The sequence below is a fragment of the Bufo bufo genome, chromosome 3 (assembly GCF_905171765.1).
Source record: "Bufo bufo chromosome 3, aBufBuf1.1, whole genome shotgun sequence".
Classification (NCBI taxonomy): Eukaryota; Metazoa; Chordata; class Amphibia; order Anura; family Bufonidae; genus Bufo; species Bufo bufo.
Genome location: NC_053391.1, coordinates 87,501,909 through 87,518,621, shown reverse-complemented (window position 1 = coordinate 87,518,621; position 16,713 = coordinate 87,501,909). Strand labels below are relative to the sequence as shown.

Sequence of the window (16,713 nt, the reverse complement as noted above, 5' to 3'; positions counted from 1 at the left end):
CAGTACCTTATTGCAGCCTGTAGCAGATTGTAAAGGTGTCTGTGTCTTTTCTGTACAATGCGCCAAAAGTCTGAAAAAAGACTTTTATTCAACTGGCCCCGTTATGTAAACGATACTCTCGAAATCAAGGGGGCAGTGGATTTCTTGCCTGAAGTCCAGAACGCCCCGTCCCCTTTTCTCGTCCCTTAGGGTCCATTCACACGTCCGCAATTTCGTTCCGCATTTTGCAGAACGGAATTGTGGACCCATTCATTTCTATGGGGCAGCACGATGTGCTGCCCGGACACAGGATTGCGGATCCGCACATCCGGGTCCACAATTCCGTTCCCGAAAAAAATAGAACATGTCCTATTCTTGTCCGCAATTGCAGACAAGAATAGGCATATTCTATTAGTGCCGGCAATGTGCGGTCCGCAAAATGACGAACGCACATTGCCGCTGTCCGTGTTTTGTGGATCCACAAAACACGTTGCAGACGTGTGAATGGACCCTTAGTGTTTGATCGATAGGATGTCCAATTCCTTCACTGCCGGGCTCTTGTGTGAGTGCTTGAGCATTGAGCTTTAGAAAACTACCCCACAGCAGAGTGGAACAGTACGCTGGCGCCGGCATTGCAGGGTCACAGCGCACGCGCAAGACTACGTTCACGTGTCCAGTAGTGAAGGAATTGCCTTCAGGCAAGAAAAGCGTGCAGCCCCTTTGACTTCAAGACTATCATTTACATAGCGGGGCCAGTTGAATATGTATTTTTTCATACTTTTGGCGCATTGTACAGAAAACACAGACACCTTTACAATCAGCTACAGGCTGCAATAAGGTACTGCTGGCGGTTTAATATGCATTTTCTAGGTGACAGGTTCTCTTAAAGTGCATATATAAAAGGTTGATATATATATATATATATATATAAAATTTATGAGCCTCAAGGTTTAATAGTCTTTTATTCCACATTTCCATCTGGAAGCTGCTCAAGAAGGAAGTTGCGGTGGTATGTGTGCAGTGAAACGTTAGAGGGGCCTGTGGTGTATCGTGTTCTGGGGTCTGCAGCTCCACTCAGCACCTCTCTACCAGGAATTCCATCACTGTGCTGCTTGTCTCCGAGCGCTTGCATCAGGATGACTTTTTGACCACTGCTTCAGTGGAAACTCCTAAACCTGTTCCTACGGGTGGCAAATCGATCACAGATTCAAAAAAATATATCCGAAATCTGATCACCTCTGAGCTGCGGAGGTGACCCACCCAAATTAGATTATTAGACTAGATGTGAGGAGCCTTACATTATAATTCATTTATAGTAATTCTGCATGTGCCTTATCACCAGGATTAACAGCAGCAGCACCTTTTCTTCCGCAGAATAATTGGACAGAATTTCCAGTTTTATCACCGTTGCAAAATATTAACAGAAATGGTCGATAATATTGGCCTAGATCCACCGAAAATCGATAATTGTGGTATAAAACATAGAGAGAGCAGTACAATACAGGGCAGCATGTACCTATGCTTTTTAACCCGCGCTCACTACTTTCATAAAATGAGGGCCGGAGAAGGTTGGGGGAAGGGGGGGGGAGGTGCCTGAGCAATAGGTTCTAGTTTGCTAGTTTTCGGCAAAGGTGTGCTGTTAGTTTGTTTGCCTGTTCCATGCACTTCTGGATTTGACCCTTCGCTGCCTAACCTCACAGGACAGCTCCTCTGAAATACACAAGCAATTGCTGATGAGATACTGTCGCCATATGGATGACAATATACTGATCCATCCATGTTTTGAACAGTGGCCATTTTTTTGCGCAAAATGGATAAATGTAATGCAAGGAATAGCTTCACAGAAAATCGCTGGATCCATATTACACACCAAAAAATGTTAATACTGATGAAACGTACGCTGTGTGAAAGATGCCTTAGGTTATATTCTTCTTTCCTGTTGTATTGTGTCCACCTTGATTGATGTATTTGCGGTGGATCAGTTGCACGTACTGTACCGCAGGACGTATAGGGTGAGGTGGCTTTGCCAATGTAATTGCAAACAGTTGTACTGTTTTTACAATGTTTTCCCTGTCGACAAAAAGTGATCTAGAAAGATTTTTTGCAGCGGTTTCTTGTGACTTTATTTCCCCTTGCTGTTTATCTCTTGTGAGACATCGGGGAATAAAATAAAACTTTTTGGAAATTGCTGAAAATATGATCTTCTTGACATATGACATGGAGCACAGACAACCTAGAGACGCAGAAACTGTTGTTGGGTCATGGTTGGCGGGTGAGACCCCCCCCCCCTCCCCACTTCTCAGCGGTGTCGATGATGGACAGCTCCCGCCATGTACTGTTCTTAGAAGGCATCTAGAGGAAAGTGCTGCTCTCAGTTTTCTTGCAGCTTTTTTTAGTGAACTGTACAAACCCGGCCAAGAGCCCTGACAAACCGGGACACTCTGAACTAATGCCAAGGAAACACTGCAGTGAGGGGTCAATGAAGCCAAACCTCCCCCCTAACATATACAATATACATACTGTATCTACAGATCTGTTCACCCTTACTGTAGCTGTAATTTGGTTAAATATTCAGTTTCTCAGGGAACCAATTTAACACAATATCGGCACATCCTAGAAAAACCCTTGAAAGGCTGCAATTCACAGCACAACCACTGGGTGGCTACTCACAGACACAAATCTATAGGATAGACATCTCTTGACACAATATCATGAAATAATGTTGTTTTGAAAAGCTGGTCATCTCATGACACACATAGAGAACATGTCCGGCCAAGAGGAAATGGAAGGAAGGACACATGTATGTATGTGTATATATATATATATATATATATATATATATATATATATATATATATATAATGATTGGCTTTGGAGATGAGCGCCTTGTGTTTCGAATTAAAGGGTTCTACCTATCGCCTACATTGATGGCATATCGCTAGGATATTGTCACGGCGGACGGGGAACTCAGACACACAGATAAACCAACAACCAGGCTCTAGGCGAGAAGCAGGGGAAGGGTCACCTCCTAGCTAAACCCTGACCTCTTTCCCTGCACTGCTCAGCCCACATTCAGACCTTGAAGGTAGGAATGATGTGTCCTCGTGCCTGGGCTAAAACACCCTAGATTCCCTGAGATGGTGAAAAGGGGAAAAGGAGCAGCCTGCTCGCACAGAACCTGGATGGGAAAGATGACACAAACTCAACCTAGACAGCAATCAACAAAAACTGAAACCACACTTATCTTTTCTGAGCTGGAACAGACAACCTTCCTTCCTTGCTTCCAAGGCCAGACTGATTTCTATAACTCGCTCAGAAAACTGGACTAGAGTGATATTTAAACCAATGACCCCACCCAGTGCACCTGATGGGAGGCGGGTTCAGCACGACTCCAAATCAAAAAAAAAACTAAACACGTGCTGCTTTTCTGGCCGACCTCCGCACATAGTCAGAGCAGGGCATGACAGATATGCCACAAATGTCAAATAGGTGCGTGTCCTAAACGGGCCCCCAAAGTTAAGGAGAGTCCATCGTGCATGTACACATTCTCTCCACTTCTATGAAAATTTGGAAAATAGCCAAGCGAGTGCGCTCGGCTGTTTTCAGAAGTCCTATCAGTGGCGTACCGCCAATATAGGCAGCGCACGCAGCTGCTATGGGGCCCGTGGCAAGGGGGGGCCCGAAGTGCATGGAAGGCCCCGCCCCTATGTTTGTAGTTATGTATTTATCAATGCTACAGTCTTCTGTCCCGACTCCCGAGTCCCCATCTGGAGCTTGGGCGGGCCCCGCTTCCCCTCTGCTCAGGCTCCCCACCCGACCCAGCCAGTGACATACTGCAAGTCTGCAACGCCGCTCATTCTCCTCTGTTTGCTGGGCGCTCGCACTGAACTGGCCAATCAGCATTTAGTGGTACAAAGCTCCTGCTGCTGATTGGCCAGTGTGCGAGTCACAGGCTCAGCAGACAGGTCACAGATCAGAGAAGAACTGTGCAGGCGGGTGGTTGGGCAGGGTGGCAGTCTTGTGCTTACCGCGCTCACCACCTGCCTCATACTGCCACCAGTTCCACTGAGACCCAACTCCAACCAGCCCCCAGCATCGTCGGCTTGCCCCTGACCTGTTGTGTGCCGCTGCCAGTCTGCCACCAAAGACAAAGTAAGTTGTACACTCACAGCAGTGAGTGACAGACTCTACGTTTAAAAAAGTTCATGGGGGGTGGTGAGGGATGGCTATTGGTGGGAAAAGGGCAGGAGCAGCAAGCAGAGTTCCTGCAGGGTTGGGGGGGGGACGGGGACTGTTCTATAAGGGTTATTATTATATAGAGGACTCAGGAGGAGTACCCCCCCTCCCCCCCAATGAACTCTGCTGTTAAATTGCTAATTTAGAGTACTGTGTCATGGGGGGATGGTTAGTGGGGGGAAGAGGGCAGCAGAAAGTATGGTTGGGGAACACTATTCTATAAGGCTTATTATTATATAGATGACTCAGGACAGTGCACCGCCCCCCGTAATTTAACCCCTCAGGTCCCACACTTAATAGCAATTTTTTTTTATAGATTAATAGTAAAAAAAGAGTGAAAAAAATATAAAATAAAAAACACTGATATATTAAACGTTTAAATCACCCCAATTTTACATATAATAATATATAAACAATAAAAAAAATCATATTAGGTATTGCCGCACCCGAAAATGTCTGCACTGTTAAAATATTTTAATAAATAACCTGTACAATAAACGCCTTAACGAAAGAAAAAAAAAAAAATTAACAACGGAAAAAAAAAATGGAAAACATGCAAGAGCAGGTGGTGGGATGGGTAGCGGGTGGAATTAGGGGGCCCAATTCAGATTCTTGCTATGGGGCCCAATGATATCTATGTACGCCCCTGAGTCCTATAGAAGTGAATAGAGAGCGAACCACGCATTCATGGCCACCCTTCTATTCACTGCTGTGGGACTGCTGGAAATAGCCAAGCCAGATCACGTCTATTTTGGGAATCCCATAGTGGTGAACGGAGGGTGGCCGCGCGTTGCACACGTCTTCACTTTGGGGGGCCTGTTCTGGAGATGGGAGTACATCTCAGAGGTGGGACCTGCTCCTATCTGACATTGATAGCATATCCTAGTGATATGCCATCAGTGTCTGAGATGGGAACACCCCTTTAAGGTACCTGCAGCCCGCTTCACTAGTATAAGTCAATATAGCTTTTCCTTCACTAATGATCATTCTCTTAATTAAAAGAGCCTTGCAAATTCCATAGTGTGTCCCATAATGCCTTGCTGTGTAGTCAGCTGTATTATAGAAATTCCTGCTATATATACAGATTCCTTTATAACCAGTGGAGCAAAGAACGTGCAGAATCGCACAGTAGAGGCTGCGGGGCTGAGGCTGTCTACCTCCTACTGTAAAGAAAAAGACAGATGCTACAAGCCAGTTATTTTGTCCCATTTTGATGGTGACAACAGCACTATCCCGAGAGCAAAAAGTGTCTCACGATGTGGCCCCCCCCCCCCCCTCCCCCCCGGTCGTTTTACATATTACGTGGCAGCCCATGTGGGTGAAATGTATGGCCGGATCCGCAGTGATCTGCTTATCTCCTGGCCAGCTTGATGAGACGATCAGATTGTTCTGTGCACGATTATAGATTTGCAGTACAATCACAATTTGGAAATACCAGAAGCGCAGACATTTCAGGACTGTACCCTGGTGGCTCAGATGTCTGTTTAAATGAATCGTCCTCCACGGAATGTATTTATACACTAACAGGCAGTGGTTGCTTTATCCGGGCGATTGACATAACTGAGTATCAGCTTCCATTTCTAGTTAATGTCGCCGTCATCTGTGACCCGGGTGCACTTGTTACTGCGCTTTATTTGTTCGGGTGGTCACACCTTTATATACTGTTCTTCATGGACTACAATCATTATATAATATATCCTCTATTGCTGCTTGACCCCGTCCTGCGTAGATCTTGCAGCCGGAGGTGGTCAGGACGGCCGACCAGTCTGTGATACTCTGTTTCGGTAATTCTCATACAAGTCGCAGAAACCCCCTAGCTGCACTGGGCAGGAGCGGCCCATTCTATAGATCGGTTTCAGAGTTGGGACCCGGATCTATCAGACAGTATACATGTGTATGATTTTGCATTTATAGCACACCGTATATGGCTCAAATTTCAACACAGCCTCATATATCACACCCCAAACCACAAAAACCATGGCTCCTGGGCTTTATGCACACAGTCGTACCTGAAATCCATATTCTGCGCATCCCGAATATTGCAGCAGACCATCCCATAGGGGCATATAACAAACACCTCGTACGGTGTACTCTTCTAGAAGCGATATTTATGGCCATGGCATAACTATAGAGGGTGCAGTAGATGCAGCGACATACACAATACCACCCTGCCCCATATGAGGACATGCATAATAGATAGTGGACCCTGTAACAGACATTTGCTTTGGGGCCCAGGACCTACAAGTTGCACCTTTGTATATAGCACTCAGTATACGGTGCACCGAAACGTAACTAACACTAGTGTGGGCTAACAAATAGGGATGAGCGAACTTGGGTTTTCAGGTTTGGCGTACAAGGTTCAGGTTATCTAAGAATTCCGGTATGGATTCCGCTACCACGGACTATAACTTATGGTCCTTGGTATCAGAATCCATAAAGGTAACCCGAACCTTGTACGCCGAATTTGAAAAACACAACACAAGTTCGCTCATCCCTACTATCAAACCACAAAAATACAGCCGAATCCAAGCACATTGTGGATGTGCAGCTCTGTACTGGCCTCCATCCACCACCACAGGTGACGTGAACATGGCTCTGCTAGGAACATGAGCGCTCCCGTCTCATCACATGTTCATCACTTCTCTACGCAGCAGCTCTGATATTGCAGCTGAACGGGGGTGAGGTGCAATATCACAGTCAATGTACGTGTATAAGCGTGCCTCTGTTTCTGGGAAATAAAACCTATTACGGCTAGGGCTACACGACGACATGTGTCGCACGACACATAGGGCACAACTACTCTGCAACATCTATCGCGCGACATCGATGTCGCAGAAAATCCATCTTGGATGGAATTTTTGCTTCTGTTGTGTCGCAGTAGACTATCATTATAAAAATTGTTGCACGACAAAATGTCGTCGTGTAGCCCTAGCCTAAGAGAACGAACCTTCTAGCTCCCCCAACATAGGTGTAGCTACTCTAGTAGAGTAGAGGGGGCTAGATGCTGTGGGCTGTCTGCATCCGCATGTCTGTTCCGCAGCCCCGCAAGGAAAATAGAAAATGTCCTATTCTTGTACATTTTGTGGACAAGGATAGAACGTTTCTACAGAATAAATAGTGGCATGCACTCGGCGGGATCCGCGATTTGTCGGCTTTGTGCATAAGCCTTATTCAGTTTTTCTTCACGCGCGTAAAAAAAAATGAAAAACTGATGTGATCCTGACAGAAAAACTGAAATACAGAACACGTTCACAGACTAAACTGACTGAACTTGCGTGTAAAACCATCAGTTTTCACTGAACAGACCCTGACACATTCTGTATCACTTGTAAGAAAGAGGCCTTAGATGTCAATAACTATTAGGTAAGGCCTCTTTCACAATTGCGTTGTCCGGATCCGTCATGTACTCCATTTGCCGTAAGTGCCCGCCGGATCCATAACACCGCAAGTGAACTGAAAGCATTTGAAGACGGATCCGTCTTCAAAATGCGTTCAGTGTTACTATGGCACCCAGGACGCTATTAAAGTCCTGGTTGCCGTAGTTGTAGTAGTGGGGAGCGGGGGAGCAGTATACTTACCGTCCGTGCGGCTCTCGGGGTGCTCCAGAATGACGTCAGGGCGCCCCATGCGCATGGATGACGTGATCCATGCGATCACGTCATCCATGCGCGTGGGGCGCCCTGACGTCACTCTGAAGTCCTTTTGGATTGCTTATTTGCCATTACTCACACAAATGTCCCAAAGTTTTTATATTGTCCTCTGTTACCCTTAATATTGTATGAATAGCTGCACACGCCCGACAGGGCTGGATCTAGGGTGGCCACTGGCTTCACCCAAGAAAGCCAGAACTCACCGGCCACGCACTCGTAAGTGAAGCCACGCTCCGCATCGCAGGTCCGGGGAAAAACAGGGGGAGGAGAGGAAAGAAATTTCTCAGGAAGGTGAGCCGGGGGCAGCCAGGATGCTCCTCTCCCCCTCAGTCAGCCACAGGGAGCCATGTCTGCGGATCTAGTGACTGACTGGGGGTGAGAGAAGCCACAGTCAGTTGCTCCAGCTCACGCTCAGATAGCACAGTGCTGCTGTCTGAGCGTGAGCTACTGCAAGGGTGGACATCCCGGTGTCTGTCCAGGCCCTGCGCCGGACGGAGGACAGGGAGCCAGAAAACCGGACTTTCAAGCCTAAAACCGGATGTCTGGCCACGGTGCAGGTGGGCCACTGAGCAACAGAGCCACAGTGGGATTGTTGTCAGCCCAGCACTGATCATATTTTCCAAGATCATCATCATCAGGACCCCCAACCCCAATGAGCAGCAGTAAGAAGTAGTCATAGGCAGTGGCCTACCTCTAACAGAGTTGCTATGGGGCCTAGCCGTGCAGGAAGCAAAGTCTCGCTCCCAATTACACTCAACTAGCAGTGGAGATGATGTCATCATCATGTCATCAGGGTCAGTAGTTTACAGCTGAACGAACTGTGATGATGTCATCGTCATGTGATCAGGGCAGGAGATGAAGCTCCGCCATGGAGAGGAGAATGTAGTGTAACTACATGGGGAGGAACATCTGTGCCTGGAGGAGAGGTGAGTAGTGTCCTGGGATTGCCCATAACATCCTGATACTGGGAGTTGTAGTTTTGTCCTAATGGTATCCCCCTCCATATAATGTTCTCTGATGCCCACCAATAACAGTCTGGGCATGCTAGGAGTTGTAGTTCTCCCCTCTTATAATATCCACTGGTGCTGTATAATAACAGTCTGGCAATGCTGGGTGTTGTAGTTTTCTTCTCTTTTACCCTTTCCCTGTAATGTCAACTTGTGTTCCTTAATTACAGCCTGGACATGCTGGGAGTTGTATTTCTCTCCTCTTTTAACCCTCCGTGTATTGGCCACAAATTTTCAGCAATTAGGCCTGTTTTCACACTGCGGCAGTAGTTCCAGCAGAGAACAGCGTCCCGGAGATCTCTGGATCTGGGATTGCTGGAGGTTACAGGAGTGCCCGCCGGCCCATTGTACCCAGAGAGCCCTGGCAGACCGTTCTCTGCCAGAAATACTGTCTGCAGTGTGAAACAGGCCTAAACTGGTCATGATGAGGCTTGTAGTCCTCTTATCACTATTATGATGTTCTGCAGAAGCAGAGGAGTATATTAGGAATTGTATGTATCTGCAGTAGTGATGTTCGCTGTTCTGCTGTCATAGGAGTACACCAAAGAAAATCACAGTAGTGCTACATCTGGCGCCTCTGCACATGGGGGCCCAATTCTTGCTATGGGGAATAATGAGTTTTATGTACACCCCTGGTCATAGGTAAGGCTTCGGTCACATCAGCGTTCAGCCTCTCCGTTCTCCTACTCCGTTATAGGGGCAGGAAAAACGGAAAGGACAGATTCGGCACATAACTGAGCCGAACGGAGCCTACGGAACCCCATAGACTATAATGGGGTCCGTTAGGTTTCCGCCCAGAGGAAGATTTTTGAAGCGGAGATAAAAATCCTGCATGCACTACTTTTGTCTCCGCTTCAAAATCATCTTCTGAGCGTAAATTATAGTCTATGGGGTCCGTAGGCTCAGTTTGGCTCAGTTATCTGCCGAATCCGTCCTTTCCGCCCCTATAACGGAGTAGGAGAACGGAAAGGCTGAACGCTGATGTGAACTTAGCCTAACATGTTGACACCAATTGCCATTGACAAAGGTCCCAAGCTGCAGTTCTTGCCAACAGTTGTGTTGGAAGATATCAATTTTGCATCTCCGTAGACTAATGGATGCAATCTCGTGGCCTGTCAATGGACTCTCACAACTGGTTGGTTCCTAATTCTGCCTTGTCGTAGTCTCCATGTTCTGCCTCTAGGACTTCTCCCGTGTTGCACCCGCACTCTGGCATGTAATACCTCAGTCCAACCTACCTGATGATGATCAATGGACATTGAGACATTTTTTGGAAAGCATGTGGCCTCCATCAGGGTGTCCATACACCTATTGATAGTGTGCTGTGTGGCCAAATGCTGCAGTTTGCCTGATTTCAATGGGAGTCACCTATCCAGGTCGTGCAACGAAAAACAAACCAAAAACGCATTGCAAACACTTGATGATCTTGGGTCAAACCATGCATCACTTTACCGCTACCTCCACCCTTACAATAGACCACTTCATTCATAATGGGACGTGAGTGCTCCTATCCACCCTCCTATGCTGTGGATTACACGCATCCTCCTGGTACATGTAAGCCCATTATGAACATATGTCGCACCTCGTCCACCCCGTCCACCAAGATATGTGCAAGGAAAATCAATGCATCCTGCGTCTGTGCAGCTTGTCTCACATTTCACCCTCCGCTCCAGCGAAGCGGCTGTGCTGGAACTGATCGGCCCCTGCAGCATGTATAGCTTTCACGTGCCAGATCATCCTGAAGGTTATTGCTGGTTTTCTCTATTATATTGCAATCCATACACTGATGATACTGACACAAGGCAATGGGATTTTTAAATAGAAGGCAACGCATGTTACCAATATTGAAACAAAGTAGATACAATGTAGCTAATCTAAATCTAATGATTTAAATATTGAAAAATGAATATGTATAAATATAAACACTGAGTAACACTTCTCTCATCTGTTCTGCAGAGCTTGCACTCTAAATGTAATAATCCACTGTGTTAATCTGCACAGAATGGACAGCACCAGACAAGTTCAAAACTTGAATTGACTGAGTTTTCGTAGAATTTTTGCATGCTAGACCTTTGAGCCTGCTGGAACTTGTAGTTCTCCAGCAGGTGATGCATCGTTAGGACCTAAGGGTATGGGCACACGGTCAAGTTTTGGGAGCCAACATCAATAGTGGGTACTAAAAAAGAGAGAATACCGGACAGATAAAAGGTCTCCTCTTTTTTTTTTTTTTATTCCCTCCCGCTTTTGGCTTCCAAAACTGTATCAGGAAACCCGACCGCGTGGCCGTACCCTAACCCTGCTGCGTATTTTAATACGTAGTGCTATAACAAGTATCATGTTCCGGTATGGATGCAGTAAAGCGGTGTTTGTCATTTGGCACAAGTGCGGTTTTACAGGCAAGTGAGTGATCAGTGAAAAAAACAGCATATAAAGAGTAAAATAACAGATTCAGCTCTGCTATGTCTGTATAGGATAATTTAACGCGTTTTGGACTTACCTCTACTGCAGGAGATGCCAATTAACATCCGACCTCCTATCAGGCGACCAGTATGACAGATCCATGTATAGAGGTAGCCGGCTTCCCCGCCAGGGATGTATGTGCAGGTTGTAATAATCCGCTTAACTCTTTTTCTCCCCGGTGTCGCTCTATTATTCCCCCTGTACACTGATGGCATCAAAGTGTGGCAGCCAGAGCCCGGGTGAGAGCTGCGTTGGAAAGGCACTCGGGCCCTCCGCTCTTCATTGGACCAGGCTCTAAATATAACCCACCCACTTATAGTTCCCTCTGCAGGCAGATGGCCCTGTCAGAAAGCTGACCTCGCTGCTTGGCCGCATCCGCAGAGACATCCAGCCGGGGAGATCTGGACTGTAATGGGATAAAATACAGTTAGCCATCTGTTTCTAAACAGCAAACATTTCACGTCAAGCCTCCATTGTTGTCACCGTGAAGAATAAAACCATAGGACGGGTAATTATAGACCCGCAGCCTCCTCGCTATTAACATGCAGCGATACCTGAGTCAGGGATGAATCACTTCCTTATCTGCCGGGGTCTCTGCCAGGAACATCTTACTGTGGGATCGATGTGGTTCTTGAGCTAAATTCACTACAACAAAATGGCATCAAATAAAATGTAATAGGATTTTTTTTTTTCCCCTGGAAGCTTTTTTTTTTTTGTGCACGTCTTTAAAATTGGATTATATTGCATTATCTTAAGTATGACGGCACTGAGCAGCATTTGTCAGATGTGTCATAAGCGTGTAGCATCTTGGACCCCCGCTGATCTCAGGAAAGAATGGGTTCTCGTCTTTGTCCCCGTATGCTTTTACTGTCATCCTGTGCACAAGGGTGGAGGGGCTTGAGTTCGATCCATACTGCGCTTGGACATTACGTTGGTCCTGAATGTTCAGAGCAATCCGCTGAAGCGGTCCCCAGACATATGCGGCTATGTTTCTATACACCTGCCATTGACTCCCATGTTAGGAAGAAAGTACAGTCAAGTGCTGTATACTTTTTACACTCTTGGAATGCATATATTAGATCAGGGATCAGCAACCTTCAGCACTCCAGCTGTTGTGGGACTACAATTCCCAGCATGCGCCATTCATTTCTATGAGAGTTCTTAGAAGAGCAGAACAAGTATGCATGCTGGGAGTTGTAGTTTCACAACAGCTGGAGTGCCGGAGGTTGCCTGTATTAGATGTATATGTCAAGAGAAATTCCTGCAGCCTGGAGCTCAGGACTGGAACAAGTGTGGCCCTGTTATGGGGGCCCGATCTGGGCTAAACCTCCTTGTAAATGCAGGCCTGCCTGTGATTAGTCAGGTTTGGCTGCTTAAAGGGAAACTGTCACCCCCTACCCCCCCAATCAGTTTCAGAGTTAACATACCGCCATGTAGATGCCCCAAAGCATGACCCTACTTTTCTTGTGAGGCTTCTTTCACATTACCGTTAAAATATTCTGGCAGGTCGTTCTGGTAGAGGAACACCCTGCCGGAGTTCATCGTATTCGGCATAGCCGGATACTATCTTTCCCCACTGGAGCCCATTGAGCAGAATTTTTTTGTCCGGCCAAATGTTGTCACTAATATTGGAAACAGGCTGAGTCCCCACTGGTTCCCATTATAGACAATGGAGCCTGGCGGTGCTCTGGTCCTTTCTGGCTATGCCAGATAGGGTGAACTTAACGGGCTGCTCCTCTGCCGGAATGACCTGCCTTTTTAGCGCCAGTGTGAAACTAGCCTGAGAAATGCCACTGGCACCTGACTTCTCCTGTGTCACCGCCGCTATCTCTGAGATCTCAGCAGGGCCGGATTAAGAGCATCATGGGCCTGGTGCTGAGGATTTTGCCGGGCCTTTTTATGGAACTGCACTCAGTGTCTTAATTACATATATATTTTATCGATACCATTAAAGTATTTTGTTCCTGCAACTACCCCTTCATTTGGCGTCTATCTTGGCAACATGGAGGGGGACCACGGGAGGGGGACCCTGAGGGTGGGGGCACCCTCAGGGCACTATAGTGTCAGGAAAACCGCTTTGTTTTCCTGACACTATAGTGATCATTTAACATGACTATGAAGATTACTGTTTTCTAGCTGCTGTGGACTGTGGACAACAGCAGCTAGAAACAGTAATTTTCATAGAACTGTGTTATGATTTATGGACACAGCACTCAGCATGCTTAGCCAGTCAGATAGAAGGCTGGCTAAGCATGCTGAGAGCTGTGTCTAAATAACATAACACATTAAAGGGATTCTGTCACCAGGTTTCACCCCTGTCAGCTAAACATATGCTGATGTTCAGGGTGTCTTCACGATTCCTAATGTGGGCTTATAAATGTCATCTGTGGGCTTATTTAGCTAAAAAACAGCTTTTACTAACCTGTCAGTCAAACAAATAAGGTGCCCAAGGGGATGTTAATGGATGCAAGATGCCGGCCGCACCCGCCGCCGTTCGTGCCCAGCGCCGCCTTTCCAGACTTCTGCGTCACCTCCTAATCCTCTGTGCCGCCTACCCCCTCCTCCTGCTGTAAGATCTCGGTTGAGCGAAGTGCCGGCGCACGCGCACTTCGCTGTAAGAAGCCAAATGGAGAAATCTGCACGGGCGCATCAGGCAGAGCCGGCACAGAGGATTAGGAGGCGGCGCAGAAGTCCGGAAAGGCGGCGCTGGGCACGAACGGCGGCGGGTGCGGCCGGCACCTTGCATCCATTAACATCCCCTTGGGCACCTTATTTGATTGACTGACAGGTTAGTAATAGCTGTTTTTTTTAGCTAAATAAGCCCACAGATGACATTTATAAGACCACATTAGGAATCGTGAAGACGCCCTGAACATCAGCATATTTTTAGCTGACAGGGGTCAAACCTGGTGACAGAATCCCTTTAAAGAAATTACTGTTTCTAGCTGCTGTGGACTAGCAGCTAGAAACAGTAATTTCTTTGTGTTATGTTATTTAGACTGAGCTCTCAGCATGCTTAGCCAGTCAGTAATTTTCATAGTGCCGTTATGATTTATGGACACAGCTCTCAGCATGCTTAGCCAGCCTTCTATCTGGCTGTGCTTCTTGAGAGTCACAGTCCACAGGCTCAGAAACAGCCAGATAGAAGGCTGGCTAAGCATGCTGAGAGCTGTGTCCATAAATCAGAACAGCACTATGATTGCCCTCCCTTCCAACTGGATGAGTTTATCTGATACCTGCTCCAGAAGCTCCTGCTGTCTCGCGGGCTGGTGTGGCTGAGCGCTGTGGGCCGTGTGCTGGTCGAAACTGCTGAGCAGGTTGTACACAGCGCAGCGTGCAGGAGGGATAACCGCGGGCGCACTGAGGTCATATCCGGCGGGCCGGCATTACAGGACCTGCACCAGCTGCTCTGATGTCCTGCCGCCGGATATCCTGTGACGTATATCTGGCGGCAGGACGTCAGAGCAGCTGGTGCTGTTCCTGTAATGCCGCGGCCCGCCGGATATGACCTCAGTAGTGATGGGAAGTTCGGATCTTTCAGATGAATCGGTTCATGAATCGGATCTTCGGTTCACTTGCTGAGTCACGGACTGCTGAGCTGACTCGCAAGTGAACCGAAGACTCTAGGTGCCGGTGCCATGCGCAGATGCTATCCATCCGATTCACTTGCTGCTGCTGACTCAGTCGGCTCTTCAGCTCTCTATGAGTGAGTCAGGATCAGGAAGAGTGATTGATTATAGTGATAGTGAAGGGAAGCTGAGGCTGACGCCGGACAGGAGGACTCAGGAGCTGTCACTGTGGTGTGCATTGTTGTCTGTTGTGCATTGTTACCCACAGTGACAACAGTCTGACACTGACAGTAGTACAACCAACCAAGTGAAGTGAAATGTGAATGCACAGGGAAAACTATGTGCTGAACTGATAACAGTATTACAGTAACACAGTCACTGGCTGATAATAAAATAGTCCCCACTTAACGGAATCCATAAAGGAGATGTGAACCCACCCTTGGTTATATAGCTACTGAATGAGATGCCTTTTAACATATATATCTCCTGAGAAGCCAATTTGATCCTAAAGGGTTAATTCAACCCGTAATCTAAACTCTGTGTCATCTGTCACTTCTCTTATCTCTCTGCTCCTGTCCCTTAATCTTATCACTGCTGCAACAAGAGCATCAGCCTCAGTGTAACCTGTTCTAGAGTCTGACAGCCTCAGTGTAACCTGTTCTAGACTCTGACAGCCTCAGTGTAACCTGTTCTAGAGTCTGACAGCCTCAGTGTAACCTGTTCTAGACTCTGACAGCCTCAGTGTAACCTGTTCTAGAGTCTGACAGCCTCAGTGTAACCTGTTCTAGAGTCTGACAGCCTCAGTGTAACCTGTTCTAGACTCTGACAGCCTCAGTGTAACCTGTTCTAGAGTCTGACAGCCTCAGTGTAACCTGTTCTAGACTCTGACAGCCTCAGTGTAACCTGTTCTAGACTCTGACTCACGGCTCTTTTAACTCAAAGAATCGAATGAGTCTCTAACTAATCGGATCTTTAGATTCTTTTAACTTGTGACTCATTGGATTCATTTCTATTCTTAGACTCCCTGTACTACTCAGACGGCTCAGAGCTGCTAGTGCTTGCCTTGCCTCAGCTCTGATTGGTTGGTGGGCGGGGAGGGGAGGGGCTGGCAGAAGCAGCTTCCACTCTAGGATCATATTACGCTCCTCCCGAGTCCCTCCCTCAGGCTCCTCCCTGCTGCCAGCGTGAGCGTCTCTGCATTGTCTGTGCGCTATGTGACGCTGCGCTGTGTACAACAGAGGACTTTTAGCGCGGGCCGCTCCCGACGGCCTTTTGGCTGGCGGATGGGCCTATTTTATGGTAGGGGCCTGGAGCTGCAGCCAAATCAGCCCCTACGTTAATCCGGCCCTGGGGTTGTCAATGAAACAAGAAGGGAGGCGCTGGGCACCGTTACAGACGGGGTAATGATGGAGCAGTTCATAAAAATATAAAGAAGCATTTCTCAATATCAGCGGATCAGATTTTCACTAAGAAAGGCATGGTTATGGCGGTATGCTTACTTTGAATCCAATTTTGGAAGTGACAGACTCCCTTTAAAATTCAGGCTGTGTTGACAGATCCCTGGTCGTAGAAAATGTCTAATAAATTCAGATAACTGGGCGGCGTGTGATACAAGCGAGCGTACCCCAGTGTACTGTAACTAATAGAGGGGCGCTCCCCTCCTTCCCACCACTCATGGTTGGTCATGCATCCTGCATAATGCGGTGAGCATACACCCGTCTATTGTACATCTTCTGGTCAGGGTGGATGTGGACATGGCAGTGATGGACACACACCTGCTTTGACGGTATATGGTGGAGGGCACAGGTATAA

At 47.3% G+C, this 16,713-nt stretch overlaps 2 protein-coding genes across 6 annotated transcripts in view; one reads left to right on the top strand and one right to left on the bottom strand.

The window, feature by feature from the left end:
- LOC120994610 (filamin A-interacting protein 1-like) overlaps positions 1 to 11,794 on the bottom strand; it is a 195,612-nt gene extending 183,818 nt beyond the window's left edge. For all 3 annotated transcript variants that reach the window (XR_005777443.1, XM_040423295.1, XM_040423297.1), the window contains exon 1: positions 11,370 to 11,794. The gene's annotated coding sequence lies outside the window, so the exon portion shown is untranslated. The remainder of the gene's footprint in view (positions 1 to 11,369) is intronic.
- Positions 1 to 16,713, top strand: part of CMSS1 (cms1 ribosomal small subunit homolog) — a 338,805-nt gene that overhangs the window by 288,791 nt on the left and 33,301 nt on the right. The window contains exon 1 of one of the 3 annotated variants that reach the window (XM_040423294.1): positions 8,550 to 8,791. The exons of the other annotated variants lie outside the window; for them this stretch is intronic. Within the exon in view, the coding sequence (XP_040279228.1) occupies positions 8,761 to 8,791 (31 nt within the window). The 5' untranslated portion in view covers positions 8,550 to 8,760. Of the gene's footprint in view, positions 1 to 8,549; positions 8,792 to 16,713 lie in introns of those variants that run through there. 3 annotated transcript variants of the gene reach the window in all.